The sequence below is a fragment of the Antennarius striatus genome, chromosome 12 (genome assembly GCF_040054535.1).
Source record: "Antennarius striatus isolate MH-2024 chromosome 12, ASM4005453v1, whole genome shotgun sequence".
Classification (NCBI taxonomy): Eukaryota; Metazoa; Chordata; class Actinopteri; order Lophiiformes; family Antennariidae; genus Antennarius; species Antennarius striatus.
This window is the reverse complement of record NC_090787.1, coordinates 19187181-19208750: the sequence shown is the minus strand read 5'-3', so window position 1 is coordinate 19208750 and position 21570 is coordinate 19187181. Positions and strand designations below refer to the sequence as shown.

At 44.1% G+C, this 21570-nt stretch overlaps 1 protein-coding gene across 2 annotated transcripts in view; it reads right to left on the bottom strand.

Annotated features, from left to right (window-relative positions):
- Positions 1 to 21570, bottom strand: part of plcl1 (phospholipase C like 1) — a 109128-nt gene that overhangs the window by 23162 nt on the left and 64396 nt on the right. Inside the window, exons 2-8 of one of the 2 annotated variants that reach the window (XM_068329178.1) lie at positions 12754 to 12828; positions 12384 to 12671; positions 12004 to 12291; positions 8410 to 8801; positions 5571 to 6690; positions 5291 to 5467; positions 51 to 413 (exon numbers count right to left, since the gene is read on the bottom strand). In XM_068329178.1, the coding sequence (XP_068185279.1) occupies positions 51 to 413; positions 5291 to 5467; positions 5571 to 6690; positions 8410 to 8801; positions 12004 to 12291; positions 12384 to 12671; positions 12754 to 12828 (2703 nt within the window). The remainder of the gene's footprint in view (positions 1 to 50; positions 414 to 5290; positions 5468 to 5570; positions 6691 to 8409; positions 8802 to 12003; positions 12292 to 12383; positions 12672 to 12753; positions 12829 to 21570) is intronic. The other variant, XM_068329179.1, reaches the window with a different exon arrangement.

The following is a 21570-nucleotide window of genomic DNA, read 5'->3' as shown; positions in this document are numbered from 1 at the left end:
AAAACCGATTCAGTTACCTTTCTAAACATATTATAAATGTCTCGCCTCACCTGAGCATCTTCACGCAGGTCTGTTGCCTCCTTGAGGAGGCCACCAGCTGGTTTGAAGGCCTCATCTACCATCTTCATGCCAGTGTGCCTCAACACGACGTACTCCCTCCCTCGCCTGCCCACTCTCCTCACAGACAGACCTCGCCGCTGGGCCTTCCCTCCTCCTGGTCGGTTAGTGATGGCCACGTGTACAAACAGGCTGGTGTGGGGAAGCAGGTCCCCCATCATACCCAGCAGGGGCACATTGCGGTAGCCGGGCTGAAGGCATTCAAAGGCTAGACTATACTGGCCGATAAAATCGTCTCCAATGTAGTCGTCATCTAACACCACGAAGCGCAATAAGGCCAGCTCTGGCATGTTTACCTGGAAACAAAAAATGAAATGAAAAAGCTGAAATCTCGTTATGCTGCTTTGAACCAGTGGGAAAACGCTCATCTCAAGTACGTCTGTTTCAAAACATACAGTGTAGTTCATAAATCTGATTCACATCAAACTTATGTGATCATGAAATATGTCATTCATTCATTCATTTTACTCCGCTTTATCCGCCGCAGCGAGTCATGGGGAGCTGGAGCCTATCCCAGCTGGCATAGGACGTGAGGTGGGGGACACTCCAGGCACGACACCAGTGCGCCGCTACGCCACACACAAACACAGACAACCACACACACACACTGACTCCTACAGGCAATTTGGGACTGGCCAATTAACCTGAAGCGCATGTTTTAGGAAATGGGTTGAAGCCGGAGAACCCGGAGAGAACCCACGAAGACACGGGGAGAACATGCAAACTTAGCATAGAGCGGGACTCAAACCCGTACCCACCGTGTTGTGCGGTGACAGCGCTACCCGCTGCGCCACCGTGCCACCATGAAATGTGTCATTTTTATAAAATGAATGCCACCACACTGGTGAGGGATCCTGCTCCTTTTAAGAATGCATTCAAAACAGTACTGTTTATGTACAGTATGCCTGTGAATGAATTTGTATATGAATAGATACAGAGAGTAGTAGCTCAAGATGCAAGCTGCTTGACATAAAAGTTGATTGAGATACAAGCAGTCACTTTGTCCATAGTTTTGTTTGACATACGAGTGGAAATCCAAAATAGGAGTCATGATTCAGGACACCACCACAGGTTGGTGGATGGATGCAACAGCAGCTGAGACCTGATCTCATTCTTTACCATGTGTTGGTGGATGGATTATTATCTGAGGTACTACTATATTATATCTGAGGATCTACTGTATTATTTAGTGAGATTATACTGTATATGTACGTATAACTTTTGTTTGTAATCAAATAGTATATTAAACACATATACATATGTATGCATGTGTGCAGTATATATGACAGAAGAGAAAATGAGTCGGATGCTTCCTTATTCAATCAACATTAGCTGAGTGTGTGGGATCTAAAAGCTTTACCTTCCTTATTCATGGAAAACATAAATATACACGCTGTATGTGTTTGTAGCTACACAGTCACAAACACTAAAACACACAGTCCACACACTAAAAGACACAGTCCACACACTAAAACAGACAGTCACACACACACACACACACACACACACACACACACACACACACACACACACACACACACACACACACACACACAAATCACACACTAAAACACACACTCAAAGACACAGTCACTCACAGTAACACGGTCACACACACTAAAACGAGGCCTCTCATTAGTTTGAACACGACGAGTCGTAAACAAGCAGGAAATCCTGATGGTCTGTTTTTCATACAGCCTGTAAATAGTTACTGATTTAGAATCAATAAGTTCCTTTCATTAATAATTCTTGACCGTTTTTTTTAAAAGGTACACTCCCAAAATAGCAAACCATCTCTGCAGAACATGGGAGATGTGTGCATGAGAAGATGATATATTGTTTCATGCCCTGGAAACCCTCTTCTGAGAGAAATCCCACTCACAGCCTGAGATTGAACTGTAACCATGGAAACAAAAATAAAGGACAAACAAATAAACACCTTAAAAACATGAGTCGCAACCAGCACTACTTCAGAACCTGGCCTTCTATGTAGAAAGATTGTTAAAAAATACTGCACAGTATTTCAGATCTGTTCAAAATGACCTTAAGTCTAACCCGTAACCATGGAAACAAAAAAAAGAAAACACAAAAATCCCTGAATAGCAAAAGACATAATTTCATCTCACAAATGATTTGTGTACATAGACACACACACACATACACGAGCCTGCATGCACTGACACATGCACACACACATACACACACGCACACACACACACACACACGGACAGCAAGAAGCAGAGGCCTTATCAGTTGATCATTTCTTCGCAGAACGAAAGCCAACTTGCCACAAGCGTGTATGGGTGTGTGTGTGTATGTGTGTGTGTGTATGTGTGTGTGTTCTGTCACATCTGTTTAATTGTAAGTTGCTAAATGTACTACAGACTGTAGACTGCTCTGGGTGGATGGGGTGGGGGGATCTAAGGTAATAAGGCATACTTCTTGAAAAGTGAAGAATTACTATGGGGTCATGGACGTGTCTTTGTGGGACAGGTTCTAAATGAAGAACCCAAGCCTTCTAATTCAAACAGACTGTGTGAGAAATGTTCCAGCTGTGTGGAACTGTGGCTCCAGACGTTATCAGCTGGATTCCAGCATTTAACCCCTTCCTTCACTGGAAGCCCCATCGGCTGCGTCAGCTCAAGAAGCTGCTGAGTACCTGAGGTCTGACAGCTCTTCTCAGCTCCTGAAGGTTTGCTGCAGACTTCTCAGACTATTCAAAAGTTCTCTTTAATATGTCAACTTAGGTCTCTTCATATGATTTTTATTTTCTCATCTTTTGATTTAATTAAAGTCTTTTATTCTTTACTGTATTATAAATACTTGTTCTTCATACTGTATTGATTTTCTCTCTTCTCAATGCCTGTTTTTTTCTAAATCAATATACAGTAATCCCTCGTGTATTTGCGCTTCAAGATGCCCTGCTTCACCTCATCGCGGGTTTTTAGTAGTAGTCATGTGATACCGTACGCGCATTCTAGTGGCTGACAGCATCCGTAAGTGTGCTGCGTTCCGTGACTCACGGAACAACTATCAACTATTTATTTCATTATTTACGGTAATTTAAACGTTCATGAACCTTCCCCATACTGATATGAAACCACTTTACTGTATATCTGTATTACCTTTCCCACACTCTTATAGATTGTTTAAAGCACTTTTTAAGTGTTTTATTCAATACACGGAAGTGAGTCTCGGAATGCAGCACACTTATGGATGCTGTCAACCAATAGAATACAATATCATGTGACTACCTACTAAAAATCCGCAATGAGGTGAAGCCAGACATAATGAGGCGCGGATACGCGTGGAAAAATAAGTCATAGGTTTGATTCGCGAGGGATTACTGTATATTTAAAAAATGACATTTGAAATTGTTTTTCAGCTTAAAATAGATTTGTAGGAACCATTTACAGTGCGCCTTCCCGTGATTGCGCATCAACGATTGTGACTCCACCTTATCGCGGATTTTTGGTCGGCAGTCACGTGATACCGTACGCGCATTCTATTGTCTGACATCCAGAAGTGCCTTCCTTCCTTCAGTCTCGGACTTTCGTAAGACACAAAAGTGCTTTAAATAGTCGCAAAGAGTGTAAGAAAAGGTAATACAGATTAAAAGTGGTTTAATATCAGTATGGGGAGGGTTCATAATTGTTTAAATTACTGTAAAGAATAAGATAAATAGATCGCAATCTCGATTGAGGATTCCTCAATCGCGTGTGGTTTCTGGAATACATTGACTGCAAAGACCGAGGGCGCACTGTATTAATAAAATACAGTAATCCCTCTTTACTCGTGGTTAATGTGTTCCAGGCACCCTTGAAAACCAAAATTCCGCGATGTAGCGACAAACTATTCATTTTATTTTAAAGGTAATTTATCATTTATGAACCCTCCCCATACTTATATTAAACCATTTATATCTGTATTACCTTTTCCCACACTCTTACAGACTGTTTAAAGCACTTTGGTAATATACAGAAGGAATTTGCATGCTGTCTGCGTGGGTTCTGTCCGGCTTCCTCCCACCTCCATAAGCATGTGCTTCAGGTTGATTGGCCAGTCCCAAATTGCCCGTAGGAGTGATTGTGTGTGTGAGTGGTTGTATGTCTTTTTGTGTGGCTCCGCGGTGCACTGGCGTAGTGCCCGGAGTGTCCCCCGCCTCACGCCCTATGCCACTGGGATAGTCTCCAGCTCCCTGTGACCCGCTGCGGCGGATATACCGGTGGTAATATGAAAATGACTGATGATGATGACAATGGATACATGTACATGATCTAAATATGACTAACACTTACCCTGGAATTTACACAAAATGCTATGTCACTTTGAAGGACACATGCTGCCGTTTCTGGTCTGTAATGTTTATTTCAATACTATATTTACATATTTTAGCTCACATTGTGCAGAATCCCATTTAATCTTGTTCAACTTACCTCCCAGTTAAATTTAGCCTGTGTGCTACTATTTTTATTTGTCAGCTCATGTCTGAGGTCACGTGGTGACCTGTTTATCAACACAATTTGCTGTATTTTCTTCCCTTGATTGTTTGGTTCTGGGATAATATATGTTACGTAAACAATAATAAAGAATGAAAAGAAATGTAGAAGTCATGTGAACACAAGAGCTATGTCTTTACTCCACCAATGAGAACGAGATCGGGTCTCAGCTGATGTTGTCTCCATCCAACAAGACGTGGTAAAGAACGAGATCTGGTCTCAGCTGATGTTATATCCATCAGCCAACACGTGGTAAAGAATGAGATCCATCTCAGCTGTTGTATCCATCCACCAACAAGTGGTAAAGTAGTAGATCCGGTCTTAGCTGATGTTGTATCCATCCACCAACTTGCAGTGGTGTTTTGAGGGATCTTTATTTCTCCAATTTTGCTTGTATATTGAATGAAGATATGGACAGCATTACAACTATCTCAAGGTAGAACCCTGACCTGTAAGGTGTATAAATGGCTGCAGACAAGATAATTGAGATCATCTTGCAGACAAAATGATTGCAATTGTCTTGTCTGCAAAAAAATGGATGGATGGATGGATGGATGGATGGATGGATGGATGGATGGATGGATGGAGGATGGATGGAAGGATGTGTGGAATGAACATGGTTTCTACTATATAAAATAAATTCACAAATAAATCCGGCGGGAAACCTTCCTTACTTGAAACTCAAAGGTCTCGTCGAACAGAGGATCATCCTGATTCTGTGCAGCTGTTCGGGTCCGTTGTTCTGCACAGTCTGCAGGGACACCATGCAGTTCCAGAACCACATACGGGTCAATGACCTCTCCCTTTGCCCCTGATCCCAGGGGTTTGGGAAGATTATGGGCACTGATAACCTGCAGAGAAGACAAGGTGCTCAAGCAGCCAAGAAACTGCATCCAAGACAAATCAAGCCTTCATGAAATCATCAATGTTACAAAACAAAAATGAAATCAACACCTTGATTCGTAGAGTTTGAGGTGGCACTCCTGGCACGCAGCCCTGTGTGTGGGCACTGAAATAAGACACCTCGTCCCTCATCACAGTGGGCCGGAGGACATAACCACATCCTCCATTCTGTGAGAAGCGACCTCTGTGTAGGTCCAGCATAGCACCAGGGGTCTGCTGGTTCAGAGCCACTAACTGGAGTCCCCCTTTCCAGTATCCTTGTGGGTTGGGGTTACTGGAATCGAGACGCACTGAACTGGGTCGTACCCTAGTAAGGGTGCGTTTGGTGAACATTACAAGGTCTTCTGGACTCTCAGTGGTCAGTCGCCCAGCCTCTCCCTCACCCAGGGAACAAAGGGTCCAATATGGCAACTCAGGAGCCATTGGTGTGTTAGGGGAGGAAGGACTGCTGGGAGGTGACTGCTGCTGAGCCTGTTTGTGACTGGTTCTCTGGGCATAGAAGGTACGGCTGCTGGTCCGAGCAATGGCCATGAGGTCTGAAAGTTCTTTGTGGAGGCGGAGCTTTCTGGGTTGTGATGGTGGAGGCACCACCAAGACCGCACCCAGTTCTTCCTCACCAGGGATGGTCATTCGCCGTCCTGCCAGAGGTCCACCTCCTCCAATCTCTTCGTCCTCCTCCGATACCTCCCCATCGGACCCATCTTGCTCTGGGAGGAGCTTCTTCCCCACCATCAAGATGCGTCCCTTTAGCTGTTCGGGGGAGGGTAAGGTTGTGGCTCGCCCTCCCAGGCTGACCGGTAAGGCCCCTGGAGTGTAAAGACGGGGGCCAAACACTTTCTTTAGATGATGCGCCATGGTGCGCTGCTGGGAGGGAGAGCAGCGGTGACACAAGTACACCAAGAGTGGGTACTGAGATGTCAGAAAGGCATACTTATTGACCACCTCCAGAGCAGAGCGGATAGTGACAGGAGCATTGTGTTGATGATGATGGTGATGATGATGGCGAGGGATATCCAACCCATAGTCAACACCAAGGAGAGGCTCTCCCTCCGGGCCATCAGTTACTCCCAGCTCCACACATCGACAGCCTGACTGCAGGGCCTTGATCAACCCCCCCAAGTCTGCTCTGCCGTGGACCTGATCATCCAGCAGGTAGGAGCGGTATGAGGTGCTGAGGAAGAAACGCAGTATGAATAACACTCATATTCTGGTGTAAACCCTGTTCTGTTTCTACACAGTCACATTTTCTAAAGATGTTTCATACGATTTTCCTTTGTCATGCATATGGTGACATATACAGTAGAACCTCGAGATATGAGCTGCTCGACATACGAGTTGTTTGAGATACGAGACGTTGCTATGTCTATAATTTGATACACGCCGTGGATTGGGACACCACTGCTAGTTGGTGGATGAACACAACATCAGCTGGGACCGGATCTCGTTCTTTCTCACGTGTTTGTGGATGGATACAACATCAGCTGAGACCGGATCTCATTCTTTCCTATATGTTGGTAGATGGATACATCTGCTGACACCGGATTTCGTTCTTTCCTACATGTTGGTGGATGGATACAACATCAGCAGAGATCGGATCTCATTTTTTACCACGGTGGTTGATGAACAAATACATTATCAAGTGAAACTGGATCTCATTCTATACCACGTGTTAGTGGATGGTTACAACATCAGCTGAGAACAGATCTCGTTCTTCCCCACGTGTTGGTGGGAAAGAACAAGATCATACGTTATCATTTAAGGAACTTCTAGATAATTAATTATACCCAGGTAATGTCTGCAAGCATCTTGGTTGATTTTTTTTCAGAATTTAGAGGATTTGGAGCATTTCTACAAGGCTGGATGAATTACAGTGATTTTATTTATATTAAATGGGGAAATGTTATTTGACTTACGAAGTCAGTCGGATTCAACTCGTATCTCGAGGTTTTACTATCTAGAGGTACTTGTATCTCGAGGTACTGCTGTAGTTGTGATAAAGTCAATCTGATTTCTCTTCATATGCCTATATTGTATTTCATGCTGTGATGTTTGAAGATTTTGTTATATCATTGTCATTTGTGTGAAACCAAGAAACAATAGTCGTTCTTCTTCTTGGTTTCCATGGTAATAAGTAGGATCCTAAATAAACAACAATTTCTGCATGGGCTCAGTTAACACAATTCATCATTGTACTGAATGTAAAAGCAATTGAAATAAAATAGGTTTAAACACGTTTTTGTGCCAGATGTTATTTGCGTTTGTTATTTTTACATCCCGCTTCAAAGCGGTGATGTATTGTATTTGTCAGTGTTTGTGTGTTAGTCTGTTCGTCCATCCGTCAGTCCACCAAATATCTTTGCAACCGTTGCGGATAGAAAGATGAAACAAAAAGCACATTGATCAGGCGGCAAAGGGGATGAAATTGAGATGAAGACCTTGACCTTGAGAAAACTAGGTCAAGGTCAAATTTCCACTTTTGTACACTCAGGAAGCACATAAGATAGAAAGACGAGGGAGAAGACCAGTGTAAGACTATAGATCAAAGCTAGTGCTTTGATCGATGAAAATACGTCAGAGCTGGTGCTCTGACGTACTTTTTTTGACCTATGCAAGTAAGTCAGGGTAAAATTTTGAATTCAATGTTGTCGTGGGAAGTTGCAGTGTGACTGCCTTGGTTCTACTTTTAACTGTAAAACAAACAAAATCAAACCATAGTTTCTGTACTGCTAGTCCACAACCCGAAGGAGATACTCAACTGTGTCAGTCTTAAACTAACCGCAAACTATGATGGGACAATCACTGACAGGGGCAATCTTCGAGACTGACTGTAATTATGGTTGACACTGGTAATAACGACATAGATTATAGAGTTTTAAACTTTGACTTGCACCTGATGTAGTAATGGCACAAAGGCATGTTCATATCCTGACAAACTCCAAGGTGCTCAGGGTCGAGCAGCTGGCACTCTGTAGACTGCAGGTACCGAGAGAACCCATCCAGACCAAGTATCCCTATCTCCTGGCCCTGGACAGATGGCTCGTAGCGCTTGAGGAGTTCACAGCAGCCCTCGGTCGTCGCCAGAGACAAACCCTGCTCTGTCTCCAAGAAAAGGCGGAGGTCCTGAGGGTCCAGACATTCACGGTCCTTTGACAGTTGAACCAGTAAGAAGTAGACATCAGGCCGGGTACAAAGCTCGCAGTAGGCTTCTTGGAACTCTTCACGCGTCACATGGGAGGTCAGCTTCTCCTTGCTACGCTGGATCTCCTTAAAACGCAGACGTACCTGTGAAAAGAGGCATGCAATGTAAGATAGGAGGTTCAGGATGGACCAGGTATTGGTTTGAGTGAGTCAGGTAGAGTGAGTTGTCCCTGCCTCACTGATTTAATGAGGTTGGTAAAATGTGATTGAGCTTCAGCCACCTGGCTGTAATAAGGTGATATTAAAATGTTCCATGTTAAATAAGGTAGCTTCCTGGATGATGGTCTGATTATCCTTGTTCCATCAGATGGACGACCTGCTCTCAGTGATTTTCTGCTTTCTGGACAAATTCTCCCCGACATGATTTGGCTGGTGGCGGCACGGTGGCGCAGTGGGTAGCCCTGCCACTGCACAGCAAGGTGGTTCCAGGTTCGAGTCCTGCTCTGTGCGGAGTTTGCATGTTCTTCCCGTGTCTGCATGGGTTCTCTCTGAGTTCTCAGGTTTCCTCTCACCTCCAAACACATGCACATCAGGTGAATTGGCCAGTCCCAAATTGACCACAGATGTGAGTGTTTGTGTGTGTGGTTTGTATGTCTCTGTGTGGCTCCGTGGGCTCCGTGGTGCACTGGCGTCATGCCCAGAGTGTCCCCCTCCTCATGACCTATGCCAGCTGGGATAGGCTCCACCTCTCCGCTAGAGCAGAACAAGCCTTTATAAAATGAATGAATTAATGAATGATTTGGCTGTCTGAGTCATGTTGTGCGACATTCTGTATCTATATGTTAGCATAATACCGGAACCATCCATCCACCCATCCATTTTCTAAACTGCTTCATCTGCTGTCGTGGGGAGCTGGAGCCTATCCCAGCTGGCTGGGGCGTGAGGCGGAGGACATTTTGGGTGCAACCCTGTGCACTGCAAAGCCATGCATAGACACAGACAACAACACAAGCACACACTCACAGTTATGGTCAACTTGGGACCGGCCAATTCACCATACGTGCATGTGCTTATCTTACCATTTCTGGACAACTTTTACACCATAATCAACTGCTGATGTTTCCCCAGTGTTAACCAGCTAGTAAGGCCTGCAAAAGATTAACAAACACTTCTGTTTGCCTCGAGACAACCCTGGCGGATCTGTACAGGTACTGGCCTAAACATCCCCTTCATATTTACAGTATTTTACGCACTATATGGCACACTGGACTATAAGGCGCAGCCTCAATAATTTGTTTGTTTTATAATTTATTTCATATATAAGGTGCACCGGATTATAAGGCGCACACAATAAAAAATAAATAAAATGTATTTGATAAACTGCAGCGGCTGTAGTTGCGCAATCCGTCCACTAGATAGAGCCGCGCTGCTCAGGCAGTCATGATTGCATTCATGACTTCCTGTAGCTATCAACTACATTTGTAAATCAATTGCAGCACACCAGACACCTTTGTCTAGCAGTGGCTCTGCTCTTGAAATTTCAGAAAAGGCTGGAAGTTCAGCTTTGAGGGTCTTTCATTCACCTTTATGCCAGTTTCTCCGTGTGTTTCCACAGACTAATAGAATGGACCGTCACTAGATTCCAGATGACAGCACAATGGAATTTTTAAGACCAATTCAGTTTAAAGTGGGTTATTTCCGACGCCAAATAGTTAGGAAATACTGACATCAGTCAGTCAGTCAAACTTTATTAATAGAATTGTTGAAAGTTCCTTATGTTTTACTACGTAATCACCGGTGCTCCTACAGTCTGCTCTACAGTCTGAGAGCAGCTCAGTCAGAACCTGGACTTCGGTGACGCCCCTTGACTACCGTTGTTGGTGGTGTGGCCCCAAGTGCCTTGTGAGGGGGCTCTTTTGGTGGCGGAGTGCGGAATGACTGGCGGCCAGACTACCGGCTTTTTTCAGCAATCATGTTTTTAACGAATATTAATATGAATATTAATCCATATATAAGACGCACCGGATTATAAAGCGCACTACGGGTTTATGAGAAAATTTTAGGCTTTTAGGCGCGCCTTATAGTGTGGAAAATACATAATATTGTCTCTGATTTGAACATTTGACTTCTGGTTTGCATTAAGTCTGGTGTGTGGAATTTTAACCACTGCTATGTCTACTGACTAAATGTGCATATTGTCATTATTACATCCTGCCTCAAAGCTGTGATGTATTGTGATTGTTAACATTGGTGTGTTCGTCCATCCCTTAGTTAGTCCACCAAATATCTTCGCAACCATTGAAGATAGAAAGATGAAACAAAAAACAGATTACTCAGGTGGCAAAGGGGATGAAAATGAGATGATGACCTTGACCTTGAGAAAAATAGGTCATGGTCACATTTCAACTTTTGTATACTCGGGAACCGGATGAGATAGAAAGTCGGATAAGACAGAAAGATTTCTGAAAGAATTCAGGGACGTTGTGGCATGTTGCAGTCTGTGGCTGCCTTGGTTCTAGTTCTGTTTTGTGTTTTTTCTTTTCATTCATTCTTGTTTTTTGACATCATTAGCTTTTATTATGTTAGCAAGTTAACTCCACTGAATTACCCAAAATATTTCAATAAAATCTTTTAGGTAGGCAGGGCTTGGCTGAGAGAACAATCTATCAGGTTTTAATGCACATCCAAATTAATATGAGTCCGAAATGCTAACATATCATATCATTTCAGATCCTGTCCTGCCCTGATCCACTTGCAATCAGTTCATTCCCCATTCCCTTCACCTGCCTTCTTCTCACTCATCTGCAGCCACTCCCCTAATCATCCTCCACTCTTCATGTACCCAGCGCTGCTCTATGTTCTCTGTCAGATTGTTTGGTGTTCGCCTTGATTCTTCAACCTTTGTTGCCTGCCTGACATTTGACGCCATTTTTGATTCTGCCTGCTCTGCAGACCCTGTCCTTTGCCAACCCCTTATTGGATCTATCTGTCTGGTTTGATTACTCCTCCGTCCGTCCCTGCCTGATTCCTGGATCCTGCCTATTTGCCTGTCTCTCATCTGTTTTGTCTGCTTGTTGGATTGAACTATTTGGTACCAGAATCCTGCCCACTAAATTAAATTTTTTGAGACTCTAGACCCGTGTGCTTATCTGCTGTGCTTTTGGTATCCCCCTGCCAGTCTTGTTCCAGTCGTGACACAAGTACAGTATGTGGAGAGGTTCACCTAGCAGACACTCAAGATTAATGTCCTGCTTAACTTTATGAAAGGTGGTGACAAAGAAACACATCTGAATGAGGTGCATCTTTACAAGTTTTTTGAAGAAATAATCTGAGCTGCTGTCCTCACCTTTGTTTCTTTAATGCCCGGGCAAAGTTTGCAGATGGTAGCAACAGCCACATCCTCAGATACAATGCCGTAACCATCTTCATCCACCTGGGAGAACTCTGCCACAAGCCACTCTCTCCTCATTTTTCCTCCTAGACTGCCTTCTACTGACAGACCCCCTTCAACGAGCACTCCTCCTCCACTACCTCCCCCAGCAGCCCCAATGACTGAGGGGTGAGCCAACAGGTAGCGAAGCCCTGTCACCCAGATATTGGCCACATCTGCAGACAGTGCAACCAAGTCGAGAGACTGTAGAGAAACAGACAATAAAATGGATACTAAGAGTACTGTAGATTGTGGTAAATCTTCAAGAATAAAAGGCCTCCGAATTCATGTGGTACCTGGTATTCATCCCCATGGATGACAGAGAAGGCTGCTTCCTCTGCCAGATGTTCAGACAGGGGACCGTTATGGAGGAATGTCTCAGTACTCTTTCCAGTGCGAACCTCTCGGATGCTGGAGACATCCAGCCTGGCTCGGTCCCCATCCTTTTTAGATGGCTCCCAGCGTAAGCAGCTGAGGTCTGAGTCCAGGGTATAGAATCGACAGTAAACCCTGGAGTTAGGCCGGACCTTCTTCAGTTCACACCCACCCTGCATGAATGCCAAACAGTCTGCTGCACTGCTCACCTAGCATAAAAAAAACAATGACAATGACATCTAATCTGAAGTACAATCTTTTTTGTATCATGTAATTTCAAAGCTGATCTACCTTCTTTTCAGAGGGCATGCTACTGAAGGACACTGTTTTCTTCCTGCCTCCACCCACCTTCTGGATTGAAGGATCCTGGAAAGAGACGGATGGACAAAATGTTATTCTACATAAGAATTTTTTCTACATGTTAATCGCAGTACCCTCAAAACTCAACAAAAAATAATAATTATATATATATATATATATATATATATATATATATATATATATATATATATATACACACACTCTATTCTTAGGACAGGGCTAGATGGAGGAAATTGATTCGCTGTGGCGACCCCTGAAGGGAAAAGCCGAAAGGAAAAGAAGAATTCTTTGTTTTTTACATTATGCATTAACTCTTATTTATTGTGTAATAATGTCATTGTAACATGTATTTGTTACATGTTTTGATGTTCCTTTTTATGCTTTATAAAACATGTCTCAATCTTTGGGGGGCTTGGAATGGATTAGGGAATTTTCATGGAAAACTCGTCTCTACTTACAAAATTTTCTACTTACGAAATTTCTTCCAGAACCACTTAATTTCTTAAGCAGAGGTACCACTGTATATATCTGTATTGTATACAGGCCCCTGAATGAACCCAAAACATACTAGGGGCCTGTAGGCAATTAAATTACTGTAGAGGGAGGGCAGAGCCAAGGGTCGTTTGATGGGTCGCACCCCAAACAAGCAGCTTGTGGGGGGGACGGTGCCTTGCTCAAGGGCACCTTGGCAGTGGCTGGGAGGTGAGCTGACACCTCCCACTGTCAGCTCACACTCCAAGAATGTCTGGTGGGAGCGGGAATCGAACCGCCGATGGCTGGACAATGGCTGGTCTTAAGACGCCTGCTCTACCGCTGAGCCACTACCGCCCCATGTATATATGCATATTAGTGTGTACAGGCCCTTCAGAGTCCTTCAGAGTCACCTTTTGACACTCCTTCTATTTCTACCGCGCTGAGCATCTAGATTTACAGCAGAAAGGAACTAGCCCAGATCAGGATGCGATATGGACAGTCCAATTCTAGCCAGAGTCTCATTGACAACATCCTACCTGAGATAGCATGACCCACAAGCAGTCAGTGGTTCACTATTCCCCGACCCGAACAATGGAAGAGCGGCGCAAGAAGCGGGACTGCCAAGCCGGCGTCCAGGCCCGGCTACACAGTGACCTGCACAGACCGGGGCTACCCAGCTTCTTCCTCACGAACACCAGGTCACTCAACAACAAGTTCAACAAGCTACTGATAACCATCAATGCACAGAAAAATCTGCTGGATAGCAGCATCGTCATCGTGACGGAGACCTGGCTTCACGCAAGGATAGCAGATGAAGCTATCACGCTAGCAGGCCGCACTACGCACCGAGTCGACCGGACGAGCGACTCGGGAGCGCAAGGTCATCATGGTGACCACTGTATACACACCGCCAGCTGCTAATGCTAACATAGCACCAAAGAGCCTTCTATCTGTATTTAGAAAACAACAATCAGCACACCTCGATGGCATCTTCCGGAGACTTCAACCACCTGGATTTAAGAACTGTTCTTCCTAAACTTTATCAGCATGTTATATGTGCAACACGAGGTCATAACATGCTGGATAAGGTTTACAGTAAAATCAAGGAGGCATACAAGGTCTCCCCCCTCTTCCACCTCGGACAATCGGACCATCTGTCCCTGTTTCTCACCCCAGCGTACAGGTCCCTCATAAAGAGAACACCAGCTGAGGTGAGGCCCATTAGGATCCGGTCAGAAGATGCCTTCCTGCAACTACAGGACTGCGTCAGGACGATCAACTGGGACATATTTGCATAAAAGAACCTGTACAACTATACATCCACTGTTTTGTTTTATATTAAAACGTGCGTGGATAATGTCTCTGAGGAGAAGATGGTTAGGCATAATCCAAATAGGAAACAGTGGATGACCAGTGAGGTGGAACAGGTGCTAAGGGCACAACAATCTGCCTTCAGGTCTGGAGACATGGAGCTTTACAGCTCGGTCATATCAAACCTGAAGAAGGGCATAAAGCGGGCGAAGGCGGCTTACCCGAGAAAGGCTGAGGGACACCTCAAGGAGGCGAACCCCCAACATGCTTGGTAGGGCATCCGCGCAAGCATGTCGGGGGTTCGCCTCCTTGAGGTGTCCCTCAACCTCAGCACAGACTAGGTCAGGAAGGCATTCCGTGGTGTGAACCCATCAAAGGCTGCCGGTCCTGACGGTGTCCAAGGGAGAGTAGATGGGCTGTGTGGAACAGCTAGCAGAGGTCTTTACATCTATCATTAACCTCTCACTGGCCACCTGCACAGTCCCTAGCTGCCTGAAATTGGCCACCATCATACCGGTCCCCAAGAAGAAGTCAATAAGTAGCCTGAATGACTGCAGACCTGTGGCTCTAACATCCACAGTGATGAAGTTCTTTGAGAGGCTGGTCCTGAAACATATAAAATCTCTGCTGCCTCCCAGTCTTGATCAGCACCAGTTTGCCAACAGGTCCACCGGTGATGCCATCAACACGACCCTCCACACAGAATGTGTACACCTAGAACACTCTGGCAGCTATGCGAGGATTTTGTTCGTAGACATCAGTTCTGCCTTTAACACACTTGTTCCAAACAGACTGTTGTTCAAACTGCGCAGTCTGAGTATCAACGAGCAAACCTGCTCATGGATTGGGAGTTTTCTCACGAACCGCAGGCTGGCAGTCAGGCTGGGGGATTACTACTCCTCAACCCTGGCTGTGAGCACTGGGGGCCCCCAGGGCTGTGTACTCAGTCCAATGCGGTACACTCTGTACATCCATGACTGTGCCACGATTAACAGACGCAACTTCCTCGTGAAATTTGCTGATAACATTACTGTGGTGGGACTGATGACAAATAATGACGAGTCAGTCTACAGGGAGGAGGTCGTGAACCTCACCACCTGGTGCTCTGTCAACAACCTGGCACCAAGGAGATGGTGCTGGACTTCAGGAGGAAGAGGGAAGATCCTCCACCTCTTCTAATCCGTGGGCAACTGGTGGAACGGGTCAGTGATTTCAAGTTCCTGGGAACGGACATCTCAGAGGACCTTACATGGGGCACTAACACCAGTGCTCTTGTGAAAAAGGTGCAACAGCGCCTGTAAGGTCCCTAAGAAGAATACATGTGTCCCAGGACCTACTGCTGTTCTTCTCCATGTGTTCTGTGGAGAGCATCCTCACCAACAATATACTGGTGTGGTTTAACAGCTGCTCTCAGGCAGACAAGAAGGCTCTGGAGAGGGTCAGGAAGTCAGCGCACAAGGTCACAGGTATACAGTTATCCTCTGTGTCAGACATCTACAAAACCAGATGTCTGCGTAGGGCCACAAGAATCACCAGGGACCGTTCACAGCCCGCTCACAGCCTGTTCTCACTGCTGACCTCTGGGAAGAGGTACAGGTACATCAAAGCACGGGAAGTCTAGACTGACCAACATGTTTTACTCGAGTGCAATCAGAGTACTGAACAGTAGTCCGAAAGTAAAGGTTTACATGTCGGAGTCCGTCCCAGTTAGGAACCCAGTGCTACGCCCTCATCGCAGTTGCTTCTACTCTCTGCCGCACAGTACAATCTTGAGGGATCATTGTAAATACATTCTCATAATTGCTTGTTTTTGTACTTGTGTTTTGTTTTTGTTTGTTTTGTATTCATACTGGGCCTATTTCACAAAGGTGGGGTTAACATACCCTGAGGTAAAGCTGTAGTTCTGGGTTGCTTTACCCTGAATTTGGAAAAACCAGGGATTTCGGTTCTACAAACGCGGTTCAGGGTTAGTTTTTCTAACCCAGAGTAAGTTGACCCGCCGTTTAACAGACACAACAACTTGAAAAAAAGCCATCATCAATGGAGCCCCGATTCATCGATTCACCATGACGACAGACGAGACGCACACCGCAACGCTTTATGGAAGTCGGAGTACAGATTTTAATTTATGAGTATAAAGACTTCGAGGAAATTTCCAGAAGAAACAGAACAGCATTGCAGCTGCGAAGAAGAGCGAGATGCCGTGGGAGTGAATTGCTGCTCAAGTCGATGCGTAAGTTCTAAGTCTGTTGCACTCACGGTAAAAATACGTAGGTAAACAGCTTCAAGAACAGTTAATTAATTTATTTTATTTAGGTGCGATCCAGTGGGGGGAGAAGCGCACGTCAGCAGCTGAGAATGAAGTATAAAAACATCGTTCACACAGGTCAGACTTCATCATCTCGTTATGGATCCTCCTCATCCTCATTATGTTTGATATTGTACAGTAAATATTAAGTGGACGTTTGACTGTTCAGTTGTTTCATCACCAACATAACACTCTTTTCACACACATAAATGCGCTCTCATCTATATCAGGTTCTGTTAAATAATGAAATACATTAAAACGTTTTATTGTTGTGTAGATAAAACAGTAAATCAGCATATGCACGTTACAAAAACAGTTGAGAAGGATATTCACACCATTGCGTACACCTATATTATATAAGAACTGAAATCAAGAGCTGACATGTAGCTCGTTTGATACAGTAATAGCCAAAACTGCCTTAGTTCTTACATCAGTGGCTGTGACATTGTACTGCTTAGAACCGCTTTAAGGTATTCCAGGTTTTATTTTTTGTCTGTTTTAGTCACATGATACACACAGGAGTTAATATTGATTAAAAAAAGAAGAAGAAATTAACAAGAAATTGAAGAAAACGAAGGTGGGATAATATTTTATATTACTGATTGTTCTCTTCCCATTGCTTCACATTCTGGTGGAATACAGAGTGTGACATTTATCCGCTACTGAAGTATTAACAAATTCTAATCCGTTTTTAACAGAGCATGGATGGACAGTAGCAGAAGGGTCCCAACTGCACAGACTATCACAGTGAAATAGACGCTCAGTGACCAACAGTGGTTCATTCTGTGGAATTCAAATGTAACTATGTTTTATTGTCCTCCTCATGTGCTGTATTCCCATCTATCTGCTAAAGAGGTTTATAGAATTCACTCCAGATTAGGAGGACAAATCTGGACATAGAAATACTGGAGCACAAGTTTGAGGTGGGTAATGGTCACAGGTGAATCATGTTAACTATTAGAATGTTAAGTGTTGTAATGATACAAAAACTAACTTTGTATTTGTTAGAAATAAAGATTACCACGGGAAATGTGTATTATATGTTTTTATTGCCCGCTGTGATGGTGGTGATGGCGACTCTGAAATGATTCTGGCAGATGGTGTCTGTCACTGCTCTGCCGTCCTGGATAGCAGGAATCATCCTGATGTGTCGTAGGCTCTGTCCTGTAATGTATAGTGGATTCATTAGAGTGGATTACACAATGAAGACAAGCAAATTATTGTGCAAATCTGAAGATTACTGACCAAATTACAGTCTGTTGCTCAGGTAAGACCATATATCCAAGAGTCAGGAATAGACCCAGACCCCCACATTAGGAATGTAGTCTGCAGCATCACATGATCTGGACAGATGTTTGTTTGTCTATGATGCAGTCTTTAACATGTTGAAACAATGTTCAGTCTACATGTACCTAAATGGGAATGTGGGTACCATCTGTGCAGTCAATTACATTGGGAAATCCTCAAAGACATTAAAGTTAATAATCCAATTCTGAGGTTGTAGCACAATGTTATTAACAGAATATCACTGGAAATTCATTTATCAGATTTCTACATTATTCACCTGCAATCCTGTGGAACTCCTCCTTGATGATTCTGATGGGTTTATCTCCAGGGAAATAGAAAAACTGGGGTTCAAGTTTCAAGGCGAGCTGCACTGAGCGTCTCTCACATTGTATAGAAAAACTACCATTTGCATATAAAAAAAAAAAAAAACTGACCGGACCACTACCAACAGACAGCACTGCTGCAGATGTGAGGATGGTTTCAGTACCAATCAGTATGATCGGTACTGATCGGTACTGACCGATCATAAAGAGAACTGTCCGACAGGATATGACAGGACATCTGAACGCGATACAAAAAAAATTAAAATCTCTGTGAATGAATGTGGAAACTCCATCAAGGGGTTCCTCGTCAAACGAGCATGCCATGTTCACCTCTGAAATACGGAGTTATGTATAGAAACCTTACTTCGTCAAACTCTCCATCCGACAGAACCAGGAAATGAAGCCGCCCGAGCGGCGGTGAAAGGGGGCGGAGTCAAAAGAAACCCTGGGTTTGTGGAATAAAACCTGCTCCCGACCAGGTTTTGTTCAGAGATTCTGTTACTGCGCTAACAAACCCAGAGGTTCACTTTACCTCGCTATGTGAAACAGGCCAGGGTTACTGCTCTAACTCTGGGTTAAGTTACCCCCCTTTGTGAAACTGAAAACCCTGGTTTTGTCTGATTTCAGGGTTGACTTACTCTGGGTTTCCACTGAACCTGCTTTGTGACACGGCCCCTCCTCCAGACCAGGCTAGCTTCAGAGTCTGTTACTGTGGTAACAAACCAAGCGGTTTACTTTACCTCGCTTCGTGACACAGGCTACGTTGACTCCTCTGAGTCTGGATTAATTTACCCCCCTTTGTGAAACCGAAAACCCTGGTTTTGTCTGATTTCAGGGTTAACTTACCCTGGTTTTCCACTAAACCGGCTTTGTGAAACGGACCCAGTTACTTTATACTTTTGCACAGAGTTTTTGAATAATTTATTCTTTGACTTGTGTATATTGACATTAAAGGCATTCTATTCATTCTATTCTATTCTAGTATGTATATGATTAATTAAACCTTGGTAAACTACTACTACTTTCTCTTTGCGGATTATAATCAGTATATGACTATATAAAATATAAAATAAATAAAAATAAAATAACACCACAATACTACACAATCATATTTATTGAAGGAAAATTCTTAAAGCAAACATTAGAAATTATTGAAAGTTTTAGTCTACTTTAGTATACTCCAGGCGCCTGAGCGGGAGCGGGAATCAAACCACCAATCTTTGGAACATTGGACGACCCGCTCTACCGCTGTGTTGCCTTACCACTGAGCCACTGCCGCCCCCTTTTCCCACACAGAAGCTGTTCAAGTCCCACACTGTGATTTGAATTTCATGAAAATGACATTAAAACAAAATTCCTGCTGATCAGTGTCTGGTTGTATTCACATAAGACAGGTCACTGTACTGTCGGTCTGTGGAAAGACACTAGAGAATGTGAAGGAAACCAATGCAGACACTACCCGCCTGTCTGCCCACCTGTCCACCTGCCTGCATACTTGCCCGCTTGCCTGCCCACCTACCAGCCTGCCCACCTGTTTACCCCCCTGCCCACCTGTCTGTCTGCCTGCCCGCCTACTTCCTGCCCACCTACCCACCCACTTGCCCACCTGCCTAATTGCCTGCCTGGCCACCTGGCTGCCCGCCTACCTACTTGCCCGCCTATTTTCCTGCCTGCCTGCCCACGTACCTGCTAGCCTGCCTGTTTACTGTGAACATTAATGCATTTTTTAATGGGAAGAACTCTAAGTGCATGGTGATTTTTTTTAATCATCATTGTGACATACCACTGATCATTTATAGCTCATTCAGCAAGTTAGGTTCTATTGACATGGGGCTGCAGGAGGGCTACACCCTGCATGAAGGGAACATTTTGACTCTAAACCAAGGTGTTAACTCAATCTTTAAACTTTAAAACCATTCAGTGGGAAATACCACTACACATGCCTGAAAACTTTTCAAAGCAACAACTGTGACCTAATATGAACTATATATTTAACAAAAGTTTGTTTTTCTCAAAGTTTGGTGGTTTTATTGGCAAAAAAGTGGTAAAAAAACAACAATGTTACGCTCAGCACAGGACAAGCATTGATTAGCTCAAACAAAAGATTAGAAAATTGCTGCCTTAACACTTACAACAGAAGGCTGTATTGATTTCTAATTCTGATAATTCTACTCCTCACAGACAGATGAAGAGGCAGTGAAGACACTTTCCAAGTTCTTTTGTCTTCATTCACAAACTGCATATTTTTTTCCGTTTTTTACGTTCAGCAGGAGGATAGACCTACAAGCTCAGAGAAAGCAAGTCAGCTGGTGTTTATGTGAACAAAGCCTGACATGGGTGGAAGTAGATGTTAGTGACACGTAGGGGCGGCGTGAGCATTTGGGAACATTGGTGGTGGTGGTGGCTGTCAGTAATCCTGTGCCTGCATACATGTGCAGTGCATTTGTGCATGTTTCCAGGGTTACTTCAACATCTCTGTGCACGACCACATTATCCAGGAAACTATGGCCATGTCCACATTAAGCCCTTAATGCAGCTTCTCTATTGGTTCTAATCCATAGCCTGCTTTGAGCTGATGCTCTGCAGCATGTTTTACTTATGCACTCTCTTTTGCTGTGACGTGATCATTCTCTCCATCACTCACCTGCTGCCAGGAAAAAACGTCAGCCCAGATTGAGACAGCTAAGTGAAATGGGACCAAAAAAGAGGACGCTCAAGAAAAATAGAGAAAGACAAAAAGTTAGAAACAGAAGGACATTCTGATGTTGAGATGCAAAGGAAAAATAACCAAAATAAAATCATTTTCAAATTCAAGGAAATAGATGAAAGATGGGAGATAAAAAGAGCACCAAGTAAGAAAAGCACGAATGAGATAAAAGAATAAGTGGAGCCAGAACAAAGGTTCATTGTACTAATCAGGAAAGTAGATGAAGCACGTGCAGCTGCTCCACATTGGAGCAACTCGATCATGTGTGTCTTGCCATGGGGAGCCAGACACATTTACTGACACATGTGTGATAACAGACACGTATCTCAAGGGGTAATTGGAGCGAGGACAGGGTCCTCAGAACTGAGCGGATGGAA